The sequence below is a fragment of the Homarus americanus genome, unplaced genomic scaffold (assembly GCF_018991925.1).
Source record: "Homarus americanus isolate GMGI-L3 unplaced genomic scaffold, GMGI_Hamer_2.0 scaffold26488, whole genome shotgun sequence".
Lineage (NCBI taxonomy): Eukaryota > Metazoa > Arthropoda > Malacostraca > Decapoda > Nephropidae > Homarus > Homarus americanus.
The window spans coordinates 84,951-105,078 of NW_024738622.1; the positions used below are offsets into that span (position 1 = coordinate 84,951).

The 20,128-nt window shown below is 41.2% G+C and overlaps 1 protein-coding gene across 2 annotated transcripts in view; it reads right to left on the reverse strand.

Annotated features, from left to right (window-relative positions):
- Positions 1–11,034: 11,034 nt before the first annotated feature.
- The window catches only part of LOC121874291 (probable RNA polymerase II nuclear localization protein SLC7A6OS), a 37,626-nt gene continuing 28,532 nt past the window's right edge, over positions 11,035–20,128 (reverse strand). For both annotated transcript variants that reach the window (XM_042378391.1, XM_042378390.1), the window contains exon 8: positions 11,035–11,265. In XM_042378391.1, the coding sequence (XP_042234325.1) occupies positions 11,117–11,265 (149 nt within the window). In that variant the 3' untranslated portion in view covers positions 11,035–11,116. The remainder of the gene's footprint in view (positions 11,266–20,128) is intronic.

Below are 20,128 nucleotides of genomic sequence, written 5' to 3' on the forward strand. Positions count from 1 at the left end.
ATTTCCTTCTAAAATCATTGTGCACCTTATACACCAGTAAACATGGCAGGTTGTGGTAATGAGTGATTTATTGAGAAGCTGCATATAAACTCCGTCTGTCATTATTTAACTCTTGTTCCTTTATGTTCATGTCAATAAATAATGTCTATTTTCACCTCTAAAATGACACTTTTGCTGCTTATTGGCACATACATGGAGTGCTTGGCTAAGCACCGGAAGACTTTTCTGCACTTATAAATACAGTATGTAATTCTGAATACCGTAAACAACCCGAAACTTAATTTGTATACTGTATTATATATATTACATTGTTATCTAGTACATGAATAAACATAAATACTGTAGAACTTGACAAGGTGTGGGCGAACTGACTTCAGGTGGGGGCGAACCGACCCCTAAGTATGGGCGAATTGACCATAAACCACATGTACAGTTCTTTAGAAAACACAGAAAATCCTTTCTTTGTGGAACCAATATTATCTATTACTGCCAGACACTCATGCCTGCTGCTTCCTCTAAGTTTCCACAGCAGTCACTGTTATCACTATGAACTGTACTAGCTGAAGGCACAGTACAGTACTATATTCTCTCATCCTCACGTGGGCGGCCATCACAGCCATCAACACGCCTAAATTAAATTTTCTGAATAACTCTTGGCATATGGCTTTAGTTCTATGGCTGTATTTCAATCTTTAATCGTGAATAACAGTAAAAATGCTACATAAATTTACACATTCACATCACCAAGACCATCTTGATCATCTTATGAACTCACTATTAGTTACAAAATATTTTTATTTTATTTTATTCTAATGTCATCTGTGGTGCCACATTCTCAGGCTTCTCACTAGAATTTTGAAAGTAGCACCCGGGGCTCCTTTCCCCCAAACAGTAGGGGTCCCTACTTTCAAAGATGTACAGCGAACCCTCGTAGATCCGGACTGAAAGGGGGGGGGACCACCCGTCCGAATCTTCCGGTGAATGTTTTAAGTGTATAAATACGATAAATAATTTTAAAAAAAGCGCCAAAAATACAGTACATATTATCTTGACTACTTGGGTTAGTTATAGACTTTTTTCTTGTGAATAAAACATAATTTTGAGCAACATATTACCATACCCACTTTGTACTCAAATGTACTACACTAAAGGAAATTTTTTGTTTTACCTTTTATGCAAACTGTGTGATGTCTCCCAAATTAATCTATATCTTGCAAGGATTCCAGCAATGGAAGTTATATTCTGCTAAGTTTAGTCCGTGACATTTTATAAGATAAAATCGTTAAGCCTAAAACTACCTTCACTCTGTTTTGGGAATGCTTCTTAGCCCAGAACCAGCCCATTTTTTTTCCAAATCTTCCAAATCTGTATTCACCGGGTCCTGATCTTTGAGGGTTTATGGTGTAATATCTTGCATTATTTAATGGGAGAATGACAAGTCACATGGTCAGTCTAGCTGGGGCGTTTATTGTCTGGTGTTGGTTACAACGTGCCTAACACATTTCGTGTTTACACAAGCCTAAATACGGTACAGTATTTCATTTAGCGTTTGTACAGCGCACTGTCTTATACAGATAGAGGGCTGGCAATTAAAGAGAAACACTCAGTAAATTAACATAAAAAACATTGTGCATCTCAAGAATCTCCCGGGGTTCAGTACTTTGTAGGGTTTCGTGATATTAATGTTGTCTAGCACTCAGGATGGATGGAAACTCTAAGGTGGTTTTCTTATATAATATAAGTTATATGGTAGACAGTCTGGTGCTGGAGGTGCCGTGTGGTGAGGAGCTGCTCAGTAGACACGTTCGGTGAGTAGCGTGTTGAAGGAGGTAGATGTGCAGGAGCTTCGTTAGAGAAGATGTTGCCTGTTGCTGGCCTCCTGGTTGAATGAAAGCTGGACAGCGAGGAGCTTGCTGGGAGGAGGTGTTGCGTGTTCAGGAATCGAGAGCAGAATGAGAGCTGGTTGGTGAGGAAGCTCAGAGAAGGACAGCTGGTGGGTCGCCATGCTCGCTGGCGGGAGCGAGGACCGCCAGGCAGGCGGAGGAGAAGCGAGGGCCGCCAGGCAGCGGTGGAGGAGGAGGAGGTGTTGCTTGTTCAAGTAGAGAGGCCAGAATGAATCTCAATGGAGAGACAGAGCTCATATACCCAGCAGCCGTGAGTCATCTATGAGTCATGGTGGGAAAACCCGAGAAAGTCGCCGGTCTTTGGCTCCGTTGCTAGGATACTGCGGCATCTGGTGACGCCCCCCTCCGGGCCGCTAGTTTGGTTGCTAGGGAAGACGTCGCAGGTGGCCTGCAGCTATGCAGTTGTAGGGGAGACGTCCACTACAACTTCATTTATCACAAACGATGCATTCTTAAAATTCATTGTGAATATCGGGTCAATTTTCCCATAAGAATTATTGCAAATGAGGGGGGGGATGCATTCCCTGCCAGCAAATTACACCACATATTTTTTTAAACAGGTTGACAACGCTTTATCCGAAAACCAAAAGTTTTTTGGTGGAGCAAAACTTTTTTTTTTTTTTTTTAAACAGGGATTAGTCCACCCAGGCATAAATCACTGACCCACATCGGGGCCTGGGGGGCGCAAATGTAATAGTAATACTAATTATAATAATAATTATAATAATAATTATTCCTAGTAAATAAAATTTTTAATAAAAAATACACCAAAACAAAATAATAATGATAACAATAATAATAATAATAATAATAATAATAATAATAATAACAATAATAATAATAAAAAATAATAAAATTAATAATAATAATAATAATAATAACAGTAATACTGTATTAATAAAATAATAACAACAATACCTGGCAACAAGGAAATACAAGAATGAAAAAAAGATAAAGTGAGAAACACGATCTAGACCTATGAATTATTATTATTATATTTTTGCCCCCCAGGCCCCAATGTGGGTCAGTGACTTGTGCCCGGGTGGGCTAAAAAAAAAAATAAAAAAAAAATCTGAAAACTGAAAAATAACGAAATCCGAAATGCATCTGGCCCCAAGGATTTCGGATAAGGGATTGTCAACCTGTATATATACTCATTATCTGAGGCTATTAGGGGCCAGGGTCACGTGTATACTGTAGTACCAGTAAATGCGAGGAATTAATAAAAATTATACTAATAAACAAAATAAAATACAAAATACCACATTGGCAGTTGGCAATAGTTTCACTACATATGGGAGACTGGAGCAGGTGAGGACTCTAACACTACTTCCTCAACCTACACTCCAACTATCGTGCATCTAAGAAATATTTATTCCCTTATGATAATCATTTGTTTCATTTTTATGCACATTCTGTACGAACAGTAGTGTGTGCATGTAACAGAGTAAAATAATTGAATAAAAATACATAGGCCTTCTAAAAATTACTTGTTGAAAAATGACAATATGACACCTTCACCTAGGAGGAGGAGAGGTACTGTAGACAGATGTAGGTACAGGGACACCTCACTTGGTGACTTACCTTCATTAAGACACCTTCACCTAGGAGGAGGAGCGGTACTGTAGACAGATGTAGGTACAGGGACACCTCACTTGGTGACTTACCTTCATTAAGACACCTTCACCTAGGAGGAGGAGCGGTACTGTAGACAGATGTAGGTACAGGGACACCTCACTTGGTGACTTACCTTCATTAAGACACCTTCACCTAGGAGGAGGAGCGGTACTGTAGACAGATGTAGGTACAGGGACACCTCACTTGGTGACTTACCTTCATTAAGACACCTTCACCTAGGAGGAGGAGCGGTACTGTAGACAGATGTAGGTACAGGGACACCTCACTTGGTGACTTACCTTCATTAAGACACCTTCACCTAGGAGGAGGAGCGGTACTGTAGACAGATGTAGGTACAGGGACACCTCACTTGGTGACTTACCTTCATTAAGACACCTTCACCTAGGAGGAGGAGCGGTACTGTAGACAGATGTAGGTACAGGGACACCTCACTTGGTGACTTACCTTCATTAAGACACCTTCACCTAGGAGGAGGAGCGGTACTGTAGACAGATGTAGGTACAAAACACCTCACTTGGCGACTTACCTTCATTACACACACACACATACACACCTATGCTCTTCATATTTTTTCTTTCATTGCAACATATCTTTCAATATACAGTAGTACCCCGATTTACGCAGTCAATTGAGCCCACGGGGTACCGCGAAAAGTGAAAACCGCGTAAAGTGAACAACAGAACATATGGGATTAATTCCAATTGAGACTGGCCCAACCCCCAAACTCCACTTTTTCCGACACAATACCTATGTTGTAGTAAAAATAACATCTTAATTTTATGATGGTATGCTCACACAATTAATATTTAAGAGAAATACAGTTGCCAGGTTAATGTCCATTCAAATAATGGACTCAAATCCCCCTCCCTCTTCCCAGCTCACTAGCTCCTACCTCTCTGAGAAATGCTTGGGTGAAAACACTAGATTTTAAGGTATAGTAATAAATAATACCTCAGATTAAAGTTAGGATAATATAATTGACATTTCTGGATTCCTTGCAGGTCAGGGAATATTTTGAATGTAAAATTCATATATTTTGCACAAAAGATAAAATATTTGCTTTGTGTAAACCAAATTATTACATTAGATCTAAAATTTGTATGTCTAATGCAAAATCCATGATGTTTATATTCAAAATGATCATCATATTGTAAGAATTCCAGCGATGTAAATTATATTCTGGCCGGGTAATTTGTATGAATTTTATGAGCTAAAAAAAAAAAAAAAAAAAAATTATACTTCACCGCGTGTATGAGTAGATGCACCGCGGAAAGTGAAAGTCCGGTTCTGGCAAGGTACCGCGTAAATGAGAAAACGCGGAAAGTGAAACCGTGTAAAGCGGGGTAATACTGTATTAGTTTGTTTACAATGTAAACAAATTTACTACAGCTACAACCATGGTCTTATTTTCTTAATTTTCTCGTGTAGAACTATCGTCCCGGATTCCCGGCTGTAAACACAAGCGTAAACAATGGCGTCCCATCTCCTCTTGTGTGGCCATATTATTATTCATTTATATTGTATAAGGTGCATTCAGAAACATTATTTAAAGAACATAGTTTGCACTTTTCATTAATTGTATTGTTTTGGGGGAAAAGAGGGTAAAAAACCACACAAAAGATATGAAAAGGTTACACTGGGGGATGCATATCATTATTATTGCTATAATTTAATGGTAATTAATGATTCACCTTACACTGCAATATTAGAGGACACATTACCATCATTATTCGAGGCTTTGCTGGACAATAACAATACAGTACTGTACAAAAGAACACTGCGTGAGTGAGTGTGCTTACGTGAATGAGTGTGTGTATGACAATTGTAAACGAGTGTAAACATTAAAACATGCATTACCCATTGCCATTAGAAGAATTCTAGAACGATCGGAGTATTTTTTAACGCTGCAGTTTGGAAGTACAGTACAGGTACAAGTGTGGGGTGAGCACCTCCCAATATACGATAAATAATTTGACTTAAAAATAAAATGACAAGCTAAGTCAGTGTTGGTGATACCAGAGCAGACCGAGGAAAGCACGACTGAGCAGCAGGTGAAGCAAGTTGTCAGAAACGTTGAAAAACTCAAGGATGCTTTGAGTGCTGAGTCCAGCCTGCAACACAGTGATGAACTCAGTGTACAGTTAGACAGTTCGAAGTCATACTACAGACACCGCTACCAAGAGTTTAAACACCACCGCCTATTTTATGCCTCAACAATTCATTTTATAAGTGTCTGCAGTTGATTTTGAAGGCTTTGAATGTGAGTAACCTTCACCCTCTGCCCATCATTTACCAGAGCTTCCCAGACCTCCATTATTTGGTGGAGTATCATATAATTAACTTCCTGGGCTTTCTTAAGATATTAATTCAATAATGTAGATGCATTTTGTGACATTATGTGTCATTTATGTAAGGTTAAGTTAACCAACCAACCCCAAGTTGTTCCAGAGTAAAAGTCTGGCGAGTCCAGTACAATACAGCGATTTTAACACGCGTTAAAACGGTTATCCTGATGGCAGTGTTATCGCGCGACTCAAGTCACTGAACATATTCCACGCGCGTAGCCGCAGACAGGGCCGTCATACACATAAGCCCATTAGGACCGTAACCTCCACTAGGAAACCGAAGAAACCCACCCCTGACAGACCGTACCACTACACTGAAGTTCCACGGATATGGTATGATCTCCCGTCTCTACTGCCATCCAACGTCACTTCCCTAGCTAACAAGTTTGACGAGCTGGCAACTACAGTCAGGTCAGCCGCCGCGAGCGTCGTTGCCATATGTGAGGCTTGGCAAATTGTGCCTGAAACGTGTCATATTGAGGGATATCAACTCTTTCATCACCTTCGTTCACATAGACGCGGAGGGGGCGTTGCCCTCTTCTGTCAAGATGACCTACGCCCGTCACGCCTGGATGTTCAAGTCCCAGCAGATGTGGAAGCATTATGGGTACGTGTTGTGCCACGGGCCCACCCGCGCCACACTGCTTCCATCATAATCTGTGTGGCATACCATCCGCCTCGCTCACCCACCAGAGACACTCTTATCAATCATCTCATTACCACCTCAGACCACCTCAGAGTTAGGTACCCATGTGCCAAGTTAGTATTATGTGGGGATTATAATGAAATTGACACCACTGATATCCAGGACCAGCTATCACTATCACAAGTTGTGAACTTCCCCACACACGGTCAAAATACCCTTGACCTTATCTTAACTGACTTAGCGGACCAGTACCAACCACCTCAACCAATGCCTCCTATCGGGTGTAGCACACACTTATCAGTGCTCTGGTCCCCAGCTGCCACTCCCACTCAAGTACAGAGACCCTACATCAAGACCTACAGGCCGATTACTGACTCTGCAGTGCGCCTCTTCGGGCAGTGGATAGTTCACCATCCCTGGACTGAAGTACTTAGCGTGGATGACGTGGAAACCAAATGGATAAATTATACCAACACCACCACGGAAGCTCACCACCACTTCTTCCCCGAGAAGTCCGTCAGATCTCACCCAGCTGACTTGCCCTGGATCACACCTCGGATCAAAAGACTTATGCAACAGAGAGACAGAGCCTTTCATCTCAATGACCACATCCGCTACAGGTCCCTTCGCAACCGAGTCATCCGCGAAATACGCACTGCAAAGAAGTCCCACTACCCAACCAAATTACAACACCTGAAGCAGACCAACATCAGTCAATGGTATGGTAAGCTTAAAGAACTCTGTGGACTAAACAATAAGACACACCCCCTCCCCTTCCTTAGCCATCTCACTAATGTTGACGCAGCTGAGCAAACAAATAACCATTTCGCTACTATATGCCAGACGCTCCCCCGGCTTGACACAACCACTCTCCCTGCTTACCTACCAGCCCCCCTTCCCACTGACTTAGTAGAAGAATTTGAAGTAGCAAAACGCCTGGACAAACTAAAATTAAAACGCTCTACCACCCCCATTGACTTACCAATGAAACTCTTCAAGGAGTTCTCCCCGGAGCTTGCTAAACCCCTATGCTCCATCATCAATGCTTCTCTCAGTCAAGCCAGATGCCCAGCTGACTGGAAGACCTCTTATGTATCACCAGTGCCCAAGTCAACCAGCCCACAATCCTTAAATCAGCTACGACCTATTGCAATCACCCCAATACCCAGTCTAATCTGTGAAAGTTTTGTGTTCGACTGGGCTTATGCTGATATTGCAGGAGTCGTAGACCCTCAGCAATTTGGCAATATGAAAACTTCCTCCACCACTCACTGTCTTGTCAGCTTTCTCGATTACATATACCGCCATCTCGAGAGACGAAAAACGTCTGTAGCTGTCGCCTTCATTGATTTCACTAAAGCATTCGACCTAGTCGACCACAATATAATCATCAACAAAGCTATTGACCTCGGGCTTCGGAGAAGTCTTATACCATGGCTTACAGACTTCCTCAGTGACCGACGCCAAGCTGTACGCTTCCGAGGGGATGTCTCCACCTTTCAGTCACTCACCTGTGGCGTCCCCCAAGGCACCAAGATGGGACCACTCTGCTTCCTTATGCTCATCAATGATGCCCTAAGAGAAACCCCTGCTCGCTGGAAATATGTCGATGACTCCACCATTGGGATCAGCGTCAACAATTCTGCTCCCGACTATACCGCCCTTCAGGATTTATTGAACAGTCTCCAAAACTGGGCCACCAACAACCATGTCACCATCAACCATACCAAGACCATGGTTATGCACATCAACCTCTCCTCCGACATTGTCCCACCTCCTTCCATTACTTTAGGTCCCAACACACTCCAGGTTGTAGATTCCACGAAGCTCCTCGGCGTCACCATAGACAACAAACTAAATATTTAACCACACGTCAGTGAAGTTGTCAAATCCTCCAGTTTCCGTCTCCACCTCCTCCGCCGACTCAAGTCCCTCGGAGTCCCTGCACCCGAGCTCCTGTGTTTACACAACATTCATACTTCCCAAGCTCACCTATGCCTCCCCTACCTGGTCTTCCTCCCAAAATGCCACACAACGTAAACACCTACAAAAAGTGCAAAAGAGGGCATGCAAGATTATTCTCTCCCCTTCCTACTCCACATATCAAGAAGCGCTCAACACACTGACCCTTTCGACTCTCACTGACCATCACCACGACCTCATCTGCAAATTTGGTAAGAAGCTTCTGCACCATCCTCGACACCGGCTCCTACTACCACCTGAGATCCCTAGCCCGAGAATTGCTGTTCGATGCCACAACCGCATCCAGCCTAGGGTTGCCATATCTGAACATTCAAAAAAGAGGACGCTCCCGAAGACATTCCCCCCCCCCGCCCGGCACACACAGGCTAATATACAACACACATGGTATAGAAATCTTAAAAAAAAATTACCTTTGCTTAAGGCTGAACATCTTCATTCCCTTAGCTGCAGTCTTCTTCCCCCACTGTGTGTGTGACTTGATGTGCCCATGCATACTTTTCTGTAGATCGGATCTTTTTCAGTATTGGCTGATTGCTCTTTAGAAAGGTATAGAAGTCACTGCAAGGTGTTTCTCGGAAGTTGTACTGTACGGTCAGAATGCCTTTCATTGTTTCAACACTCAATTTGTTCCTTTCCTTTGTCCATTGACTTTGCATCAGTGAAAAAACTCTTTCTACATTTGCATTGTGACATGATATAGCAAAGAAGAATTGTGCAATTCTTAGCAATTCTGAGTGGCATTCAATGTTCTTTGATTTTTCAAAGTATCTGGTCCACTTTTTATGTGTTGGCAGATTACTAAATTCTTCATCACTCTTGTAATTTTCCACAAACTGCTTCAGGTTACTAACTTGGTCAAAACACTTCTTCAACTTCTACCCCCTTATCAATCAAATATTTGACAGCTAAGTTGACAACACCTACAGGCGTACAAGTGACTTATCAGCTGACGAAAACTGAACGAGATCTCTACGGTTTGCACCTTCCCCCTCTCTCTCTCTCCCGTCATTACAGTTTCATGTTTTTTTTCCGTGGAGAAAATGATGGAAGCTGAAACTCCGGACTTTTGAAGAATTTTAAAAATTCCTTCCGGATGAAGATTTCGAGACCTAAATGGAGGACATGTCCGGGAAAATACGGACGTATGGCAACCCTAATCCAGCCCATACGTGCATGAACTGATCGCTATAAGAACAGCCCAGTCCCAACCATTGTAAAATTTATCAATAACTTGTAATAAACCAGTGTATTCACTCCCAGTAAATACTACTTCTTGCACTGTCACTATGTTGAAATGAACTGTAGTTTGAGCTTTTCCCCATCTAGTTATTATATGTCTTATTTGTATCACTTATGTTACTTGTATATTATTTGTAATTCGAAACCCATTCCCCAAATATGTAACTGTATATTTTCAGCCTTCTGGCTGCCAAGCTCTTTCAATAAACCGTTAATTATTATTATTATTATTATTATTATTAATGCTGCTCGGATTTCCGAAGTGCGGACACATACCAGTACGGTACACCCACAGAGCGAGACCCCACTGTTCTTAGTCTCACAACTGGTTGTTTTGGATTGAATAAGTTGAGAGCAGTAACAAAAGGGGCCATGGCTGTATCACCCCCCTATACTCTCTACACCAATAAATCCCACTAAAGATATTTTACCTAGCAGTTTTACACCTCTTGTCAGGATCTCACTTCACTGGTAGAAGGCTGGATACTTCAATACCAAAATGTTGACTGATTTCTGTCATTTAAGAACAAGGAAAATAAAATAATCTGTACTAACAGTTGATATACAGTAGCTAAATTTTTTATTTAAATGACACAATCTGAGAAATCAAGACTATTGATGTGCTGGAATGTTAAGTGGCCAGGGTTGTACAGCACCTGCTGAGTAAATAACTCAAATCTTTGAAAAAATTCCACATTTTGAGGCCAAAAGATAGTTTTAGCCCCCTCTGCCATAGGTTACCCCCTCATCCCTGCTTTTAACAATGTAAAACTGTTTTTATTTTAACGTAGTTGTCATTTGCAGGCCATTTTCTGGGGATACAAGTCCTGTACAAAATAACAGACTAGTGTACATGCATGCTTGTGTACACCTGTGTGTGTAAACAGTCCTTCATGAAACATAAAAGCATCACAAATCATAAACATAACTCATGCAGTACATATAAATGCAAAATACAGTACTAAGTTAATATTTGAAGCATAATATTTGAAGCAGAGTAAAATCTTAAGGTTTGATTCCTGGGAAGGATGAAACCATAGGCAACTTTCTCTGTAAACCCAGTGTGTGTTCCAGGGTAATGGCTGACCGCAACAATTAGGTGGCTGTGTGTACAGTAGTTCTGAGCTACACCTTAATATGAAAATCATCTTGGTGGCAGTTTTTCCACTTTATATAAATTCCTTTTTATGTGGCCTTATGGTAGCTACTTAAAGCAACATAATAAAATAACACAACACATTCCTATATTTATGGATATTTCCTTAATACATAAAAAATAATGTATGAACAATGTAAAATAATTATGATGATAAAATATGGCAATCCTAAAAGAAACACTACACTGAGGATAATAACTTGTGTTAATCATCCTCACTGTGTAACTTGAGGGCTGATATGTATGTCTTAAGTTTCTGAGTCTCACAGTTATAGCCACAGTCGATGAGATTCCCTTCCTCGTCAAAGTTCTCCTCTTCGTACTCGTCCGCATCGTAGCTCTCGTCCGAGTCGACTGTTAGGGTAGATAAGGTTCTGGTAAATGTTACTGACCAAATTTTTTCATCACATAACTCCTAAACCTTCATTTTTGTTTTTTATCAAATGTTTCTCTTTACTTCAATATCTAGGTGCATTAGTCAGCTCTATGAATGTCTCTCCAAACAAACTAACTGACTAGGAGTATCCAATCATGCTACAGGCCTCACTGGTCACCCTTCATTCTTATGCATCAACTGTGATTTTATACACACACAAACTGGTCACATCTTAAACCCTTCACTACGCCGCTACTTTATTGGCTAACATCAGACCATTTTAATCACATCAGAGGTGGCCCCATACACAAAGAGTTAAGGAAATGTTGGAGTACAAGAGATTCCTGTACCCCCCAACTATAATAGAGGGTGTGAAGAGAACTTTCTGCTTTACTGTCTTATATACATATAAAGGAAGCTAAATCAACATTATATTACGATACATGAGTAATAAGCCTTAAAATATAACCTTACTATTGTATAGGTCAAGTGTTAACTAGTTCATCCCAGTAATTCCCAAGCTCTCTCAACACAGGTCATAAGACTGACAAGTACATCTGTTTTACTGACATATAGTTAAGTACAACACTTGGGTAACTATAGAGATAAATAGCTCACTTTACACACCTCCAACACAGAGATAGGTGGGGAGGGAAGGATAATAGGAGAGAAAATAGAGCTTGCATGAACTAGGCTTTTCTTATCAAATTTTTAAGAGGATATTTGAAATTGCTCTTAACATGACTAAGAAAGGTTTTCTGGGCAGCAGTTGGGTTACAAAAGAAAATAATAAGTCCCAAGAGGACCAAACAGTACAGGAAACAAATATATTATGTATACGATGGTTTTGTTGGGCTGTTCTTGCTCGAATTGTCTTACATTTTAATATAAAGTACCTGTACTATCTATGCAAATAGTCTGCATACCTAAACTATATGTATAAATACAGTAGTTTGTATACCTAAACTGTCTATATAAATACAGTAGTATGTACAGTAGTACTCCGATTTATGCGGTCAATTGAACCCACGGGGTACTGCGGAAAGTGAAAACCGCGTAAAGTGAACAACAGAACATATGGGATTAATTCCAATAGAGACCGGGCCGACCCCCAAACTCCACTTTTTCAGACACAATACCTATGTTGTAGTAAAAATTACATCTTAATTTTATGATAGTATGCACACACAATTAATAATTAAGAGAAATATCAATATTATTAGGTTTTTTAACACTTACATTAGTAGAAAAGATGGCTGGGCACACGGGGATGGGGCAGAGGGCAGATTATTGGCCCTCACCTGTATCACTTGTATCAATTGTATCACTATCCACCACATGGGCTTGCAGGGCCTCTTTGTCAAACCCATCAAAGTCCATATAAGTCCATATTCTCACTATCATTATCACTATTACTGACTTAGGCCGGCTGTGGTGGGTGGCGGGTGAAGAACTCGGTAATGTTTTGATGACTGGGCGACCTTGTGCGCATCCTGCCCGCGCCGCTTCCCGCGTATATGAGTAGATGCACCGCGGAAAGTGAAAGTCCGGTTCTGGTGAGGTACCGCGGAAAGTGAAAGTCCGGTTCTGGTGAGGTACCGCGGAAAGTGAAAGTCCGGTTCTGGTGAGGTACCGCGGAAAGTGAAAGTCCGGTTCTGGTGAGGTACCGCGGAAAGTGAAAGTTCGGTTCTGGTGAGGTACCGCGTAAATGCGAAATTGCGGAAAGTGAAACTGCGTAAAGCGGGGTATTACTGTATACCTAAACTGTCTATGTAAATACTGTACAGTAGTTTGTATACCTAAACTGTCTATGTGAATACAGTAGTTTGTATACCTAAGCTGTCTATGTAAATACAGTAGTTTGTATACCTAAACTGTCTATATAAATACAGTAGTTTGTATACCTAAACTGTCTATATAAATACAGTAGTTTGTATACCTAAACTGTCTTTGTAAATAATTTGTATATCTACACTGTCTACGTAGTGACCAAGAAAATACCATGGACACATCTGGTAACCAGGGTGACCATTTCCAAAAGGAGTTTTCCTTTGCGACATCTACAGCATTTTTTAACCTAAATTAAGCATGTTTAATGAGGAGTTGAAAAATATATAAAAAGTCGTATAAAATATACAAAATATACTGAGAAGAATTGTTGATTTGTCAAATATCACTATAATGTGATGAATGCCATTTTGTGGTCATTTTTATAAAATTTAATTTTTTTTGAAATGCACTGTATATAACACATAAATGCACTCATACAGTATAAATAAAGAACTGAAAGAAATGAATATTCATTTTTACTCCTGCTGAAACAGCAGATGCTAACCAAATTACTTACTTCACAAACTAAAGGAAGTAGCCTATTTACCATGGACTACCAGGTATGGATGTCTATTTTATGCCCTTTACTTGCCATCTCCAAGAGTTTTTTGTTGGCCAGAAATTTTTTGTACATGGCTGGGCACTTCTGAGAAATTGTTACAGATTTGGAGCTCTGCTTTGACTGAGTCCACTTGCAGACAGTTTCTCTCGTTTCTCCTAGCTGAGATCATCATTGAAAAACCTCTTTCTGTGTGAGCATTGCTGCATGGACTAGAGAAGATATAAGCGCTCACCGTCTTCAGGTTTGTGAAAGGGACCTCAGATTTACTGAACAGCTTGAGATAACGTTCCTCATTGCGGCTCTCTACCATCTCAGGAGTATTGATAATTGTCTCCAAATGCCCAAACTCTTCATATAATTCATCCATATCAATATCTTGAAGGTTATAGACCTTGAATGCATCACAGAATTCTCCAAAAGGTATGACACTTGTTAGGCTCAGCTTTGACACTTTGTTATGAAAGCTGTTATCAGAGAAGTCATACCTGTCACATAAGTACTTTATGGAGCTTTCAGAAAAAACAATGAAGTCTGCTTCACATTTCTTAAGACACATCTGGGGTAAGCTGGCTAAGCTTGGTGTTCACTGCAGTCAAAAAAAGTCCTTTACTCTTCTCTCAAGTTTGCTTTTCAGTTCAGCCATTAGCTTAAATACTGAAATTATGCTGAATGTCTTGGCTTCTAGTGCTTCAATAGTGTCTGAGAACAATTTAAGAGTGTGATTGAGGAGGAAGAAATAGATCTCTGACTATTCACAGGCATTTCCTTCATCTCCAAAGCACTTCCACAGTACCTTGGGGCACTCCTCCTCACCTAAACTCTGGAAATAACTTTTTAGGACTTCCCACCAGTTTAGTATTCTGTCAATAGATGGCTAAAGAGAGAGCCATCTAGCCACAACAGATTGCAAATATCAACCTCCACGGATTCACAGAGTTCCTTTAACTGTGCTGTTCTTTGAGCCGAGATGCTGAAATGGTTATACACTTTGAGCATAATATTTTCAACAGCAATTGCCAGTTTTTCTGTAGCAAATCTTGTTGCATTGTGCAAAATATGAGCCATTTTCAGTTTTTGATAAACACTACACTATTGTGTTTTTCAAAGTTTACACTTGTATTGTCAGCAGTGTATGCAGACACTTTATTCAGATCTAGACCCGACGTCTCTAGTTTAGAAAGTAGCCGATTTGTTATGGCCTCTGATGATTATCGCTGTAAGAGTCAAGTACCACATGTTGTACTAGGGTGCGTCATACGGAGGCGAATTTTTTTTTTTTTTTGAAAAATCGGCCCATGGTATTAATGATGTAGTTCTATGTGCAGAATCATGTGATATCTTCAGATTTGAAAAGTTTTCATTTTTTGCTAGGTAAATTTGAACTTGAAATCTTATGAAAATTCAGTATTCCCACCCTTTTACCAACACCACTAAATAGCTTATTTAAAGTAAAGTAAATGTATCAGGTTAATTTATTAGGATGAAAATGATCCAGAATAGTGAAACGAATGATCTTGACACATTTATTAAATTTAATATTCCTTTAGAAAACAAAATCATCAAATGCAAAAACCAGTTTTACTACTACGACCCGGTGTTGCTGCACACCATAGAGAACATGTCTTTCTTGCTTCTGTTTCTACTCATCACCTCCCTGCTGACCACCTGAGCTCGGATGTAGCCTTCCCTCCTCTCCTGGTTGTACATCGACTGCTGGCCCTCGGCCACTTGCACAACGCTTCTATACTCTTGGGTGTGCGAGGGCCAGGCAGGACATGTATGGGCTGTCTAGGAAAGCTCTGACTTGGAACAATACAGCTGCAGGTAAGAGGGGGGCCTACTGCCAGCCTGATGTTACTCAGGATCTATGAGATCAGTGGGGAGGTCTGGCACCTAGATTGATCTTCAGGAGTCTTCCTGACCCTGGAAGGAATCGGGCTACCTCAACTGATTCATGCCCAGATCCTTCCTCATATAAGTCTCTTACATCCAAGATCTTTTTTGACTGCCACTCTTCTCCTCCTTTGTCCTTACTGCAGAGCATTGTCTGCAGAACTGCCTCGGAGGAGCATACCAGGAAGATCTCCCCACAGTCTGCCCACAATCTGAACAACCTCTCCTTGGCTGACTCCTCAGGAGCTCAAGCTGGAAGAGAACATGCCTCGGACCTTCGGAGAACGATGACTTGACCTTGGTGTTGAACCAATTTGACAAGTAGACACTCACGATGAATTGGACAATAAGTCTCAGGTTGTGAAGCTGGTTCCTTTTCAGTTTATGATGAGCGACCCAAATTCTGCAGAACCTGAGAGCCGTTGTGAGCCACCTAGAATGTGAGACTGGACCTATCTGCAGGTAAGTAAGTCTATCAGGCATGACCCCAGTTTTGATGGCACTGCAAATCATGTAACCATAGTACTGGTCAGTACTCAGGTCGTCAATGACAGTATGTGCAAGCTCAACGAGTGGAGGGCCAACTGTGATTTTTTCAAAGCTCGGATTTATTTCTAACTCAGTGGCAGAGTCCAGCATCTTGCCAAGAGGACCAGACCATCTGTTGTTTGAAAGAGTCTTGCCATCCAGCTCCTGGATCAGATGTTTGAGTGGCAACTCGTTGGTGTGGAGGTCACAAACAATCCAGACCAGCTTCCTCCCAATCTTCCGCTCTATCCACTGTATGACTCCCCTTGCCACCCTGTGTTCGTGTTGGTGCTGTCCCCTCCAATGGCCTGCAGGGTCTGGTCTACGTTCCTCTCTTTGAGCCAGTTCACAATGTTATCTGCCACTCTCTCAGCTGGTTTCCTGCTGTCATCTTTCTCTGGAGTGAAATGCCACAAATACTTCCCTCCTGGTTCACTGCAGCAGGAGTAGTGTTCCTCCTTCACCATGGCAGGGAACAACTTGTCAGAATCTCCAACTTTCATGAACACTTTAGTGTCATCCCTTCTCCCATCAAAAAGACAAACAATTGGTTGTTTCCTCTTATCCTTCAAACTCCTCTTCTGGAGTTGCTGACAAGTTTCTCCTGAAGCTCTCCTTGCTTACTTTGTTATGATCTATCTGGGTGAACATCATCCCAGGTGTTATCAAACCACCGTCAGCAGGCAGCTGTTGCTATCTCTGCAGTTCTCTGGGGCCAGTGTGGTGTCGCATGCTGGCCAGGCTATGCTCAGGATATCTTTCTCTTTCGAATCTTATGCCTGGAAGGTTTGGGATCATTATTTTTCTGGGTTGGGGACAAAGTCACCATTCTCTGGTCAGCACTCGGATCAGCCATGGGAAGTCATTAAACTCTGAATCAGGCTTGACTCCAATCATCGGCCTTTTTTTACCTTCACCCCAGCCTTCACAGCCCCTTTTTTCCCCAAGGCCTCTTTCCCTTCTGTCTCTGTGGCAGCCTCCTGTCTTGACTCGGAATATCTTTGCCAGGAAATCATGGATTCTTATACGTCAGTCTCTGTGCTTTGACAAATGCCAGTTCGATCACAGGAATCTTCAGTTCACGCCAGCAAATACAGGAGATGGGCCTCAGATTTACAGTCACGACCAAGATTCAAACTCAGGACAGAGAACACCAAGCACTTGCAAGTAATTATGTCAAATAACTGGTCCAGTTGTTTTCAAGCAAAGCTGTCCTTAACCTAAAGCTTTCTCCCAAGAGAGATATCTCTGCCTCAACTGGCTGCTAGCAGTCTCTCACTAATCTTCTTCTGACTTGTTACACTGGGAGGTTTGAACTGAGCATTAGCCAGAGTGTACTGTGCCAAGACAGCTTTGGTCATATCACTGGCAATGTCTTGTTTGTGTAAGTTCTTGGTTCCTTTCACTGATTTGCCTGATTAAACACCGAGATCTCAAAGCATCTCTCAATGTAGGCAACTCCGACTTCAGGAGCCTCTCCAGACCCAAGATAGTGACTGAGATGGCTGGATTTTTGGTTCCTCGCTCTGACAATACGTTAGCCATATCGCAACATATCAACTTGAGTAAATGCATCAGAATCTGAAACAGAAAAAAATATTGTTAGAAGGTTGTTAAAGAATGAAGTCAGAAAGCAATGTTCGCTATTTAATTGTAACAATGCACTAATGCAGTTGTACGTTAGATTTTCGATAAATTTCACGCTAAAATTTAATTTCAAGTAGTGCTGCTGCAAAATATTGAAACTGAAATTATTTTCTGTTTATATACACCAAAATTCCGTACTAAAAAAGTGATGGGCCATTAGTTTTAGCTTGATCTTCTCCTATGACACACCCTAAGTACTCCCTTCAAATGAAAGTATCTCAGAGTATTGGGAACACTTTTTGCACCTGTGTTAGCATCAGTTGCATTGAAAAGAGTAAGTTATGTTCTTGATGTACCCACGTATGCCAGGCCAATAAGGTGATAGAAAATTTTCACACAGAGCTTTTTTCTTTAGTTTTCCCACATGTTACACCTTTCACTATCAATGAGTCATTGTATATTTCTTTGTTAACTTTTACTCCACAATCAACACTTCTGTATGACTGATGATGCTTCACGCATGATACGGTGACCGGATAAAACCCCAATGGACATAACCCCAGTCTCAAATATAAAATACAAAATAAAACCCTTTTAAGCTTAGGTTAGGTTAGTGTTGACAAATGATAACCCCGTTGAGATTTTGTCCGAGGTTTTGTCATGGAACCGCATGATACACTGTACACAGTCATCTTTTCTGCTTTTAGCAATAAATCCAAATTCTTTGGCCCATTCATGGTTAAATGTGGTCTTTCTTTTTGGCATTTCTTCAGGGGCTTGAAGCAAGAACCAAAAAGTCAACCACTCTCCACTGTGGCCTTGGCCCGCGGCACAGTTGTGTTACCAGCGGTAACACAACTGTGCTCCCACAGACGTTGAGATGTGTCACAGTGTTTCGGTCCCCTCTCCTGTGTTGTATAAAGTAAGGCCTTTATGTGTTATTATGTTGTTCTGTTTTCTCCCAGCTGCCATGTTGAGTGTATTTTGTGTGACTGTACGAGGTCTGTCCAAAAAGAAACCAAACTTTTTAAAAAACAAATTTATTGCTTTACTTAAACCAAATCAGATTTGTCTCAGTACTCCACTGTTGATACACCGCCCCAATGTTTTTCCAGTTCTGGAATGCATTTTGAGGATGGTGTGCAGGTCTTGTAGCTTAATTTCTTCTATTCTTCTATCGTCTGAAATCGGCAACCTTTCAGGTGGATTTCAACTTGGGAACAAAAAAATTATAGGCAAATCAAGAGAGTAGGCGGCTGACGATAATCGCCTCGCCAAAAGTCACGGATAAGGAGCGACGCGAGCAGGTGCATTGTCATGGTGTAGCATCCAGGTCTTGTTTGTCCACGCCACGCCTTTCCTTCGCACTGCCTCTCAAACGCCCAGGCCTCAGTAAACTTTATTGACTGTCTGACCACGGAACAAACTCATGATGAACCACGCCTTCCAATTAAAGACCATCAACATCACCTCCATATGAGATGTAATTCGTCCAGATTTGGGATTGTTTCGTGGATGTTCTTCTTTGAAACGCTGGTGACACGTGACATTGTGTACGGCTCAAACAATCCTCCCATAAGCCTGTTGCAACATCTGAAAGTCTCCTGTTTTCCCAATTTGAAACAGAATTTCACACAAACACATTGCTCTTCAAGATCCTTTGTTCAACTTGCAACAAATTGCCGGCGCATTAAACACACGCTCACTCTAGCTGTAGCTTTATGACTAATTGACTTGGCGTGATGCGCTGGTGTTAGACTAAAAGTTGAGGTCATCTGATATGCCGCCCTGTCACCAGTACGCTGCACCGCTCGTTACACTATTTAAAGTACTGATTTCTTTTTGGACAGACCTCGTATATATACTACAGTAGTTTGTATACCAGTACTGTCTATGTATATACAGTAGTTTGTATACCAGTAGTGTCTATGTATATAATAGTAGTTTGTATACCAGTACTGTCTATGTATATACAGTAGTTTGTATACCAGTAGTGTCTATGTATATGGATCGCAACAGTGGCCCCTCGGTTAACGAGTTACCTTCCACAAGATTCTTAACTTCGGTTAACGAGCTTTTTACGAGCCGACCTCAACATGTATTCGCTAGGCATTTGGGGGTCCACCAGCTGTAGTATTAGTCCGCCAATACAGTAATCGGTTCTAGGGCTTATATTCCTTGCCATTTTAGTAAATATTAAGAAGTTTATACTATTCAATAATTTTAAAAGTTTAATATTAATTTTTTTAGTCATTTTAACAATTATTGAACATAATTGAAGGTAAGGTAACTAGTTTTATGCGTGCCATCCAGCCTGTCAACACAGCAAACAGGCACCAGTCTCTCTGTCTTTTCAGTGGAGGTAACATCTTGCTTGAGATTCTCCAACTAAACGCTTTTTTTCTGTGTTTGCAAGCAAATTATTGGTCATTTTGAAAGTT